Source organism: Parus major, chromosome 4 (assembly GCF_001522545.3).
Source record: "Parus major isolate Abel chromosome 4, Parus_major1.1, whole genome shotgun sequence".
Taxonomy (NCBI): domain Eukaryota; kingdom Metazoa; phylum Chordata; class Aves; order Passeriformes; family Paridae; genus Parus; species Parus major.
In genome coordinates this window covers 25,378,270-25,391,518 of record NC_031771.1, presented here as the reverse complement: position 1 = coordinate 25,391,518, position 13,249 = coordinate 25,378,270, and the positions used below count along the sequence as shown (strand labels likewise).

Below are 13,249 nucleotides of genomic sequence, written 5' to 3'. Positions count from 1 at the left end.
GGAGGAGTTGGCTCATGCTGAACTAACACACCTAGGGCACAGGAGAGAGAAACTCTGGTAACTCTTGCATGGTCTTTCCTTTTAGGTTAAATGGAGATTTAAAATACAACTTTTACGAAAGATAACAGTGAGATGTATCTTAGAAGAACTTTGAAATAAAGCCATTAGAAAAATAGATTTGTTTAGGAACTGCTGGTAATCACATTACCTAATAAAAGGATCACTTAAACATATTTTCTTTAGTGTTTTTAAGATCATTACTGGTTGTGATGAATGGGGAATGTAGGAATACTTTCTGGCCAATTATATTTTGAATTATTTGACATAAGCAGAGTCGTTAAATCTAGTGAGATTTCTGGAAGTGAGTGAGAAAGCATTATTTTTTCCTACTTCATGCAGAACACAGTAAAACTATCTTTTGCTGTAGGTTTACACAGAAACCTGCAGGGTTGTCATGCTGAGGATACAAGCAGTTTATGTATTTCCTTTCTGTCCAGCAACAGAGGGAGCACCTGTTGTGGAAGATGCTTTATTTATGGATATACCTGTGACAGTAGAGTTCTTGTACTTCGTTTTCCAGTAGCAGTAAAGTGTGCATGGTCAGCACCAAGTCTTTCATATCAATCCACTTATCCTGTTTCCAATCAGGGCATTTGTCTCCTTTCTTCCCCTGATACGTACCAATTTTTCTTTTATTTTCCAGCTGTCTTTTGACTCTTAGCCAGCAAATAAAACTCCATGAGGAGGGAAAGTTTGCCCACAGCAGGAAGGCAACTTGGTTACTTTGGGGGAGTTATTTTGTTGCCATCTTTCTGTGGCGCAGAAATGCATGTTTTTCAAGATGTTTAAACTGAGCTGTTGACAGATTAGTTTTGTGTTTGGCATGACAAAATGGTTCATTATAATAAAATCTATTACCTTTGTTTCATTATTCTTCTGTTAAGGACTTACTTGCTGTACTTTGCTTTAAGTGTTGCATAAATATATGTTGTCTCCTTCATTGCTGTGTGTTTGACAGGTTTGCCCCATTTCCTCCAGTTATAAAGGAATTCCTCCCTTCTGCTCACTTGTCTGGGGCCCAGCAGGCAAAGGAAATGTTTTGTATTTTTGTCTAGGAGCTAGAGGACTGATTTAACTGGATTTGAGTTCCTTCCAGGATGTGTGCTGCAGGGCAAGCATGGCAACACACGTGCATTTTTTATGAGGTGGCAGCCTGTGTTTTCTTTCTTGTAGGGTAAGTTTAGATACACAGGGCAGCTTCAGACATACAGAGAAAGGACTGTACTGCTCAGTAAAAAAAATACTTTAGCACATATGTACATTTTACATTTCCTGTTCATGTTCTAGCAAACATTAAAAATCCCCACTTATTTAAATTTGAACACTTTGTTAGTACAAAATCTGTCATTTTTGCTGTAGCTAAGAGAATATAGATTTTTTTGGTTAAAATAAATGTTTCAGTTTTAAATCCAGCTATGGGTTTTCAGACACACTGTCCCCAGCTTGATAGCATGTTTTATCTACAATGGGAAAATTGGACAGACTGCAGAATTTAGTCTGGCTATATTTACTCTGGAGTTCTTTTCAGAGAAAGATGAGATGATGAAGCATAATTTTTGATCTTGCCTTTATATAGTATGGCATTCCTGAGGGTTACATTTTATAGTTTTCTAACTAATTTTTTTTCCATGCTTTATGTCAGTTATAATAGGTATTTCTATGGTTTCTCTTTAGAGAATATTCTGGGGAATTGAGTGATTTACTTGTTTGTGGATATTGTTTGGAAAGAGAGGGTAGAGATATGAAGCAAGGATTGAAAAGGATGTAGTAATATGAGAGCAGCTTGGCTGTCCACCTCAACTGTTCTCAAGCCTTTGACAAAGAGGGTTTCTTAGTCTTTTGTCTTCTTCCGGAAAGTTTTTGTAGAAATCCTGGAGAGAAAATGCATATGCAGGCACGTTACAGAAATGAGGAAGTAATTGTGGCTGAAAAATTGAACAGTTTATTAGTTATTAATATTGAGCATGGCCAAAGTAGTGTGAATTACAGTGGATGATTGTTTTTGCTGATAGCAGGAATTAATATAAGAAATGCAGAGCCATGGGAATGTTGCTTTTGCTGTAGGCATCGTGGGTAATGGGGAAGGCTCTGAAAAATCCCTGTGAGATTTCTTTTTCATTTGTAATTTCACAAAAGATTTTATGAGTATTGAACTTTGGTGAAAACATGAGCCTCAACCCCTTCAATTTTTCCATCACACTAGTGTGTTTTGAATTGCTGAAGGTTTGGGTTTTCTTCCCAGTCACTTGACATGATATTCCACAATCTTTTTAACTTTTTCAATCTCAGTCTGAAAACATGACAGATGAGAGTGGTGGCGTCTTCAAGATAAGTATAGCATTCTAAAATAGTACAGTTGTAGTGAAAATACTAATTTTTTCACACTAAGAATAAAAAAGGATGTGTGTGTGGTGTTTATATGAGTAACATGCACTGAAACTGCTTGTACAGGTCCACTAAGTTGAACAGATTCTAGAATGTCTGTCAGATTTATTATTTCAGAAGAAATTATATTGTAGCATGTGGTAGCATTGTTGAAAGTAAAATTATTTTTTATGGATTACCACATAATGGGTGGTTGTAGGGGTTTTTTGGGTTTGGCTTCATCTTTGTATCTAATGATTTAAGAGTTAAGACACTTGAAATTCTCTGACAAAGGGACTTTTTTCATAGTTCTGCTACAGTATAGGAAATCTGGCAGCATTGTTTTAAGAGATAAATCAGCAGCAGTGAAAAAATGTGTTCTGAGAAACAGAATTGTTGTGTGTCAAATGTGAATTTACTGGTGCTATAACTGCACATGCACTGAAGACCCATTTTGATACACCCCTTAATCTTTCTTAGTGACCAAACCCCTAATGTGCAATGTGTGTAATTTATGCCTCAATATGAAGACAGCATTTGGTAACTGCAGTATCTTGTATATGCTTATGTAATAGATGTCCTTTGAACTGATGACTTAATAGACAAGAATCTCTTCTATCAGTTAAGACCCTGGCAGAGGTTTTGCCAATCTGCACTATATAAAGCTGCAGATTTTTTCATGTAGTGCTTTCTGCCAGGCCATAGAAGAGACTTTTTCCTCTAGAGCAGTAAATCAGGAATGCTCTGCATTTGAGCTCTGTCCACTTAACTGAAAGATGCTCCAGGTAGGATGCTGCTAGCTCAGTGGTTTGGTAGAGCTGTGGCCAAAACCAAATTATGTTTGCTTATTTCCTTAACTTCCACACCCCCTCTTAAAACATATCCCTGAAAGACTTCACTATTAGCTGAGCCATTTTCAATTTTTAAATTTCAGTTAAAAGTGTTTCATTTGAAACACATGCAAAGTGCCTGACTCATCTCCTAGAGGACGCAGAGTTAAGGCATCAAACCTTTCTTCCTTGGTAACATTGCTTCTTGCTTGTTCTTGAAGGCATTATCTTCTGAGTTGTTTTTCTGTCATTTGCATGTACTAGTGTTGCTTTGGTGTTTTTCATCCGTGACAAGAGCTTAAAATTAGGATCTTGCTGTGTTCCTGGTTGAGCCTATTAGACAGCTTATAAAATCAGCCCATTTACTTGTGAGAGACTGCTGAGTGGAGAAGTGCAAGAGGCATAAGGAAATTAACCCTAAACAAGTGGGAAGTGAAGTATAATATAATTATTAATAAAACCTGAAATTGTTATTTTTTTGCTCCTCTTTATTCTCATGTGTTTCTCAGAGTACTTAGTTATAAATGCCTTTTCCAAAACAATATTATTTCAACATATCTCTGTTTTCTCATTGACTTTTTTTGGGTAGTTATTCCCACAACCTTGTGCTATTTGGATGGTTAAAAACCTTCTTGCTCTGATTTAACTCCATATTTCAGTTTTACCTGCTGGTTTACATATAAGAAAAGTTAAACGGGGAAGAAGGAATTGATGAGTATTTTAATAGTATGATTGGACCCTTCCAAAAGCAGTCATTTTGAAAATAAAACCTAAGTTGGCTAAAAAAATTTTAAAATTTAAACTCCCAAGCCCAAAAAACTCATCCCCTCCCCATAACCCTAGTAGTCTGTCAGAAACACAAAAAGCCTTGTGCTCTGATTATATTTTGAATATTTGTTTAAAGACTTAAATATTACTCTGAAGACATCAGAGGATTAAAAAGGATAATGGTGTATGTGGGTGTGTATCATTGATCAGTCACAGGTCTGTGCAGTCCTGGAGGGTAGTGTTAGAGAAAAGGTGTATTTTAATCTACTTCTATGGAGTTTATTTCTTTGCTAAACTCTGGACTGTTTTCTTTGTAGCAATGGCAATCCAAATGTAGAGTTTCCATTCCCCTCCCTCTTGTCACAGCACCGTCCTTGTTCAAGGTCTTCATTTTCAGGGACCTATTTGGGTCCCTGGCCATGGAGTGAGCTGGATGAAGTAACAAATCTGATGGAAAAACAAGTTCTCAACCCTCCCAGATTCATCAGGACTCTGTTTTCCCAACAGCTCCATGCATCCCTGTGCTGTCAGAGTATATGGCTGGAAAGGCACCAGAAACATTTCTACATGAGGAAAAATGAGAGATTCTGGTACCTGCTGTCTCTACTACCCTGGTATAGAGCCCATGTGCTCTGTGATGTTGGGTAATCATGAATACTTGTTTAAAACAAAAGAAAAAAACCTGCTGGACTGTTCACAAAGATCTTGTCAATCTTCTTGTGGGATGTATATACATTTTGAAGAATGGAAGTTCCGGTTTTCAGGGCAGGCAACCAATACCAAGTGTTAGGTCTGCACATGGTCAAAAGTCAAATGTAGAGCTGCCATCTTTTTTAATGGAGGCAGATTTCACCCCTGACTTCCAATGCTGCTAGACCGGAGCTGCCACAAGAGAGCAGGAGGTCCTGAGGAGATTTTACCTGAGATTACCATGAAACTTAAGGTGTTGAGCTCAGTGGGACCAAACACAGGCACAGGTTGACCAGAGAGCTGGTGGAGTCTCCATCCTTGGAGAGATGTAAAAGCCAGCTGGACACAGTCCTGAGTAGGGTGCTCTAAGGTGACCCTGCTTGAGTAGAAGGGTTGGATGAGAGACCTCCAGAGGTCACTCCAATCTCAAATTTGCTGTGATGCTGTGATTCTGTAATACTCATGAATTTTCCCTCCCCACCCTATGGCCATGGTTGCGCATTCATCAGGCTCATGTTCTTTCATCACATGTCAGAAGCAGGGTACATTGGCTAGCGTAAGAATTTTCACTGTTTTTAAGTATTCTGGAGATCTAAATTTATAATTGTGATTCCATGTGATGTACAATTTTGTATGGAAAAACCTCTTTAGTTTTTCAGTTTGGTTGAGAAAATGTTAATCCATTTTGTTCCTATTATATGTTGCCATTGGATAATAATGGCTTGATTTAATTTGTGTGGCGTTATTTTTTAGGAAATTGTCTTTGCCGTGGAAAGCTGATGTGATACGGTACATCAAAACCTGCTTTGTCCAGCTTGACATTTTAGGTCTGGCTGGTTTCTGTATTAGCTGATGTATATGGAGGGATAGGAAAGGAATTCACCTTGGTTTTGACTGTAGATGCATTGAAAAAGCAGCTGTTAATTTATGCCATGCGTTCAGATAGGTTTTTCAGCTTTCAGTATTCAGTTGAAATATCAAGACTTTTATGAGGGAGTGAAGGAGGGTTATCTGTAAAGATGGAATCATTATGTTATTTTTTCCCAGCTTCCAGATACTGATCTGTTCAACTGCCAGGTGAAAGCAGCCAATGATACCTGATAGTTAATAAGCATTTGCTGTTAATTAGCTACTGCAGAATGCAGCTAGGGCCAGACAGCAGTGGCATTGTAGCGGCAGCTGATCAGAAGTCTTGGAGGTAACTGTTTTTTTCCTGGGAGGGGAACAGAAATAGAGCTAGTTAGTTGCCTGATGCTAGCTGTGATCTGAGACACTGATTATCTGTGGTTAACTGTGGTGACTTACTAGTTCCAGTATAAATGCAGCAGCAGTGATCTGCAGCTGGGTTCAAGTAGAGAACTTTTTTTAAAGAATGCTGAGCAAGCTGTAGACAATGAACTTGATCAGATGCAGTGAATGCCATGGAGTGGTTTCTGCTTACCTACCAGCTTTCGTCTGATGAGATAGGAATAGGGACACTGCTTTGCTGTGCTGTTCTCTGCTCCCCATTTCACACCTTGTCTTTGCCTTAAGAAATTCCCAGTCCAGCTGTCTCTGAGCTACCTGATACCCTGCAGATGCCCTTTTACAAAACTATAAATTCTAATCTGCCCAAAGGAGCTCTTTAAGAGATGTTAGCTTAGTTAAAGTCAGTTTGATATTCTTTGAACAGAAGTATTATATAAGGTTGATGGTCTGTATTCCTGTGCTTCTTAGAACTTGAAATTCATCTCTGCTCGTGCACGCATGGTTTGTTTTCAAATGCTTGCAAATGAATATTTTATTAGGTAGCTGTGGCCAATTGCTGCAGGATGGCCTTTGATAAGCTGCGTAGCCAAGCGGCGTTAGCTGTGTTGGCAGAGCCCTCTGGTGGGAGCACAGCCTGTGCCAGCAGTAGTCGGTCCTGCGGCCAGCGCCACCCGCTTCTCCCAAATGCCATCAGCCAGACCCCTCTCTGCTCGCTGCTATCCCACCAGCTGGCTGCTCGAGTGGCCAAGGGGTTCCTCTTCATCCCACAGAGCCTGTGGAGCTCACTTGACCTTTTTTAAAAATATTTTTAGCAAACCTGGTGGTGTGCTGTAAGTGCTTATATGATTTTAGGTTTTTATTTACAAAACACAGTGGCTCTTTAAGAGTAAAAAAGTTAGCCAATTACAAGATAATATTTTCCTAATCCTGATCAGTGATGATGAATTTCAAGAATTGCGTGTATGAATTCCAGCCCTGTCTGTAAATACCTTTTTTTAAAAAGTACTGCATAGTAAAACTAACTGATCTAATTAGACATTTAGGGGGACATTTCTAAATCAAGAGCCACAGCTTTCCTTTTTAATTGGATAGTAATGCTTCTGCTAATCAAAGTATTAGAGGAAACAGCTTTTGTGTGATAAAATACCAACTTAGTGGGGATGAAGAAAAATGTTATTACACTTCTCTAACCTAGTACATTCAAAAGCCTGGTTGGGACTACTAGATGCATTGCCAAACCAGAATGTGCAAAGAGGTATTTTAATCTGGTTAGGTCTCTAAAGTGTTGATATAATACAGGCCAATAACTCTACTGCAGAAAATCCAGCTGTTTGAGATTGTTGCACAAACAATGCAGCAGTAATAAAGAGTCATTTTTTCTTCCTCACATGCTGGCCAGAGCTTTTCACTTACCATTGATTTGAAACATTCACAACTGTGCCCAGTATTTTATCTTCATTAAAATAAAAAAAGAGGAACATGTACCATGGCTTAGAAAAGGCTGTTGCCTGTGGTGGATGTGCCCCCCTTCTGATGAAGCTGGAGAGTGGTGGCAAGTCAAAGGCAGTCATATTTCTGTGTCATTTAATTTGTCTCATGATGAAGCTTTCCTTAACATAGATGTACATTCTTTCAAAAGCTAGATTACCCTTCCTGGCCTGTATTTGAAAAATACACTTTCACCTTTGCTTTGAACTTATCTGCTCCATTGCTGGGGTTCAGCTCTGTTAGGAGACCCATCATGTGAGTGGCATGATGGAACTCCTTGCTGTAGGTTATTGAGTATTCCCAAAGATGAATATAATTCAGAAAGCAATTAAATACCAGTATGATGAGATGTAGATATTGCTTTTGAAAATTCCCAGTCTGCATCCAAGGAAATAGGCAGGAAGTGCATGGCTGTGTGTACTCACCCTCATTATTACCCTTGCGTGAAGGCAGGATGCTGAAATAAAAGGGATTCCTTAAGGAGAGGGCTGGTTTTGTTGTTTGTGGTTCCTGTCAACCTCTGCTGTTAGATGGAGGAGCCGTGGTGGGGGGAGGACCAAACTCTATGTGATGGATGGGGACTCCAACCTTCCTCCTTCACCTTACAGCTGTTCTTTAAGGGATATTTTCAGATGAACCTTCCATCTTACCTGCCATCCAGTCTGGCATTTTCCTTGGTCCAGTATCTTTCCATACCTGTAATGAGAGTTTCACTGGAGGCTTATTACAATTACATATAGGAGGCAGCACAAAAGGGGTTCTTTCCTTCTTTCATGACTGCTGCTTCTTCCTATTTTTCTTATAGCATTGTGGTTAGAGGCTTTAATTCTCTGGCAGATGGTATACAATATGTTTTTCAAACCCTCTACCTTTTGGGTCTAGGATACACTCTGTTATATGACTGCATAAAGCTGCTAAAAAGCTATTTTTCCAATTTCTGAATTGAAATTCCATTCCATTTGTATTGCACAATGTCATCATGATTCAGCTTTGTAGAATACTGTCTTACTTCCATAGGTTATCTTGTTCCACGCTCTTTTAAAAATACTAACATGCAGTTTTAATCCTGTGCTGCAGCAACCCTTGTGAGCTGTCTGTTTTAACTCAGGACTTCAGATGTAATTGTTGCTTTAACATTACTTGTGGTTATCTCTAATCTCAGAGTCTCGTAGCAAAATCTGTTGCAGAGTTCATCCTCTTTTGTCTGTGCTTTTTATTTCAAACGTGTATTTTGTTGGGAAGTGGCTGATGATATAATACCTGGATTTTTTTTTTTAATAATCCCTGCTTTTCTAAAGAACTTAGTGAAGTGTAATATTACCATTCAAATAGGCAGGTGAGAGCCTTGGAGATCAGTAATTTGTACCTTTTCAAAAGCCGCACTGCCTTGCTTTGTCTTGGAATTTATTATGCTTCCCAAGTATAATGTGACATACTGAATAGGGCAGGGGGTGGGGACATTGTCTTCAGCTGACATGCTGTTATCAGCGGGACTGTGTTTCTGGACACAAGATTTCGCAGTCATTGGTTGTCCGAAGAAAGCCTTTCCATCTGAGGATTGGACAAGAAGATGCGTCAATTTGCTGCCCGTCTCCAAGGTACTGGTGATGCTGCCTCCACAAGCTGGCTAACGTCACAGCTCCATCACCCAGCGGGGTGTGGGCTTTTTTCTCCTCTTCTCTGTTTTAATTCTGTATTTGCTTCCTACTGCATTTCTTAATCTGTCTTCTGCCAAATGCTAACAGCATGATATTTTGCAATCATTTAGGTGAATACAAGAAGGACGAACTCCTGGAAGCTGCTAGGTGAGTGCTGCTTAGAATATAAAACATATTTGGGGGTGGAAGCAGGCGAGGAAAAGGGGTTTTTAAAATAGTACTGTTTTGTCATTGCCTTTCCATGAAATGCTGCAAGCAAACCACTTAATTAGCATAAATCTCTTCAGACTTTAGTCTGGTACAAATGTAAAAGCCTGTTTATGTAATTGAAATCCCCCAGTATGGTGGTTATAAGGTTAATATTGAGTTTTTGCTTTAAGCTGCTTAAATCGTCTTTATTGTTTTGTGACTGTTCTTTTTAGTGGCAATTTAAATATTGGAATCTTTATTTTCTCTGGGTTTTTACTGCTACCGTAGGATGTATTTTGAAAATAGGTTTTATCAGAACAGAGCATAAGGAAGCCTATACAAAAGGTGTAAAGTTCAATTGTATTTTGCAAAGGTGCTTTTCATCCTTCCTTCTGACTGCACAAGACCATTTTATATAGACCATTAACCCTTCTAAAAAAATTTCTGGATACTGGTATATAGTTGTTTCTAATCTTATGGGCCATATGCTATGAAAATATGTTAAATTCAGAACATTTATTTTGACAAATGGCTTTCAGAGGATCTGTAAAATTAGAAAAAGGAAATAAGAGGTTAAGAAGAGAAATTGAGGTGTTTTTGTATGATCTTTTGCAACACATTTAACTACAAATGTAGTATTCTTTTCTGTATTTGTCATTGATTTAGAAATATTCAGAAGATTCTTTAACCATCCAGCATTCTCCCTACCACAGTACAAATTTCAGTATACTATACTTTGCAGAATACTTGCTAGGGAGATGGATATCAAAGAGCTCTGCCCTTTTTCCACCCTTTCCATAATCTTCTCCTCATTTACAGGAGTGGTAATGAAGAAAAGCTGATGGCTTTATTGACTCCTCTAAATGTGAACTGCCATGCAAGTGATGGGCGTAAGGTAAGTTAATACCTGCTTTATATTTTAATTATTTAAGAAAGGCAAATTTATGCATACTGGTAAGCACAGATGTATAAACCAAAAGAATGTGGGGGTGGGGCGGGGGGGGGGTGGTAACCTGTGATGCCTTTTCACCATAAAATTAAATGCTATTATGCTTGACTCTGGCAGTTGTGACAGATAAAGTCGGCAGATGTAGGTTTTATGTGTGTCTTTTAAATGTTGAACCCTGGTTGAAATGTAAAAGAAACTTCAAGACCTTTTGTAAGGAAAACAAAATGCACTGTTGCAGATGGATAAAATAACTAAGGGAAAAAAGTTATTACTTGTATTTGAACACTGTCTGGGTGAGGTGCTTGGTATTCAGCTTAGCTTCTAATACACTGCCACGTAGACTGGCACTGTATTGCTATGTTTAACACCTTCTGCATTTTCTTAAATTTGACATTATTGTTTTGACTTTTTCTGGCAGAGATGTTTGAATGAGTTAAATTAAGAATTAGGCTGAAACTGGAGGAGGGAAGAACATACGGAGTGAGAAGTAGATCCTATGATTTTTGATGTTTTAGACTTCAAGATGATAGTCTGTCTAGACTGTTGATTTACAAATGTTGGGGTTTTTTTTTTAATGTTTGATTTCTTAGTTGGTTTGTTTGGTATTTTTTAACTGTGTACCAGAATGTTTTTAATATGCATCTGTTAAAGTCTTTCACCTGTAACAGTACATCTCGTTTTTGGAGAGAAAAGCATGGGAGTGTTTTCTATTTTTTAAAAAATTTTTGATGGAGTGTGTTGGAGCACAGTGTAAACCTATATAGCTCTGTCCATCCTGAACCTGTTGTGGAACAGCCCAGTTCCACTGAAATCAGTAAAGATAGGCCAGTTTACACTTACTTTTGATTAAAAGGTATGTTGTTACTGAATATAAAAAATATAGCTCTATTGTACAAAAATTCCTACTTTCTATGCCCATTTTAAAATGTTTCTCAGTTGTAATGTCTACCATACATATTATGTGACAGAAAACCCAGCCAGTTTTTTGCTTATTTACATTTATCACTGAAAGTTGATGTATCTTCCAGGTTTTGAAAGCAATTGATTTTATGAACAGAGGACAGGTAGTTGAACAATTAAATTTATTTAATTTAGCAGTGTTGGAACTGATGAAACTCTCCCCACATTTTAAAATTAAACACATTGTCCTATTTTCTTGAATTTCCTTTACATTTTTAAAACTTTGCTGTTCGAGTAAAAGTGTATTTAGGTATTAATAGTGTCCTGTGTTGTAATTAAACAGGGTGGTGTACAGCAGTGCTTTACTGGATAATTGAGCCCCCATCACTGTTGATCTAAGGCCAAATACAGAGTTATGATTTCTATCAGCAGGGCAAGGAGTAAGCCCTTGCAGATGTTTTTTTGAACATTAATCACTTCAAAGTAAAAATAATAATAATAATAAAAAAATACAAAGCTTTTAAAATTCATACTGAGATAGCAGAAAGTATTTAGGTATTATTGCAGCCTCTGAATTAGTTAGAAAATTTATCCCCAAAGCTTGGAAAGCATATTGCAGTGAAAGCTCCTGTGTGTGAACACTTGAAAAACATGTTTGGTTGGTTGGTTGTTTGTTGGTAAGTGCTCTGGTTTTTGTAACTCCTTTTAAGATTCCTTGCCATTGATATTAATTAGCTTTTTAAAAATTATGTCTACCAGATATATTTTTTTCTGCCACAACATATGTACAGGCTGTGGAAGGTTTACTAATGCTTTGCAGTAAGCATGCTGTATAACTGTTAAGTATTTAATTTGTAAAGCGAAGCTTTCAGGTCCTGTACTAATGCAAGATCACTTGGGGTTTGATAATTTTCAGCTGTGCTTCAAATTAAGTGAAAATGGAAGTCTCCACTGGTGTAGCTGCCTCTAGTTCATCTGTGGTTTACCTACAGATTTACACTAGCTGAGAATTTGTCCATTATGGAAGTAGTTTTTTGCATGGCTTGATGCTTTTAGTAATCATTTTTTGCAGATCTTCTGAGCATTCAACCCTCACAAACTTAGGACAGTGTAAGGCCACAGTTTTAATGCAGTTCTCAAGACCAGGAATGCAGACTCTGCGGATTGGCCCGAGATTCTCAGCATCACGCTTACTCTGCAGTACAGCTGTACCTACAAACTCTTTCTTCAATCTTTGCATTCCTTGGCTTTCTGAGATGTCCAGCTCTAGTTTAGTGATAAGGGAGCACTTAGCTGTGTGGGTGAAGAAACTGAGTTCCAGTACTAAATGGTTAATTATATTTTCTTTATTAGGAGGTGGTATTTTTTTTCCTATACTTTGGGGTGCAACTGTATGCAGCTTACTTTTTTTTCCCCTGGGGATTTTTCTGTGTCCCATGCATACTAACATCTGGGATTCTGGATTTCTCAAACACCACATGTGAAGTGGTTTATAGAATGGGTAAAAGGGGTGGAAAACTCCAACAGTATCTTGCTGTTTTGAAACCAGCTAAGGTTGGAAATAGAGAAGATTTATTGCATCATGGGTACTGCTTGTAGCCTTTTTGAAAAATATTGACAGCCAGAGTCTGATTCCTACTGGACAGGATTCCATGATTCTAAAACAGTTACATCTGGTGCTGATAACCATTGCTCCATCTCCATTATTTAGGATAGAGATCAAGACAAATAGGAATGAAAACTGAACTTCCTTCTTCGCCTCCAAAGTCACAGTTTTAGATAGGCTGTGGTCATTGTAGAAATGTTCACATTACTGAAGCTTTTGAGCTGTTGTCTGAACAGGGAGTATATTCTGTGTGGCTACTCTTGCCATTATCTTCTGGAGGGAAGAATGAAGGAGTATGCAAAACAAAGAGCGATTTTATACATGATCTAAAGCATTCCAGCACACCAAGGATCGTGATAGTCCTTTTGGGTTTTGGTGACCAAAGAAAATCAGCAGTAGTATCTCAGAAACTGTGATTTCATTGAGCTAGGTAATGATTGTGCAAGTACTGACTTATGTGCCTGTTGAATGTATATGAGGGCACAAATAATGAACTGTA

At 38.1% G+C, this 13,249-nt stretch overlaps 1 protein-coding gene across 2 annotated transcripts in view; it reads left to right on the top strand.

Annotated features, from left to right (window-relative positions):
• The window catches only part of TNKS (tankyrase), a 127,407-nt gene that overhangs the window by 54,961 nt on the left and 59,197 nt on the right, over nt 1-13,249 (top strand). For both annotated transcript variants that reach the window (XM_015624747.1, XM_033513959.1), the window contains exons 4-5: nt 9,217-9,253; nt 10,115-10,190. In XM_015624747.1, coding sequence (XP_015480233.1) covers nt 9,217-9,253; nt 10,115-10,190 — 113 coding nt within the window. The remainder of the gene's footprint in view (nt 1-9,216; nt 9,254-10,114; nt 10,191-13,249) is intronic.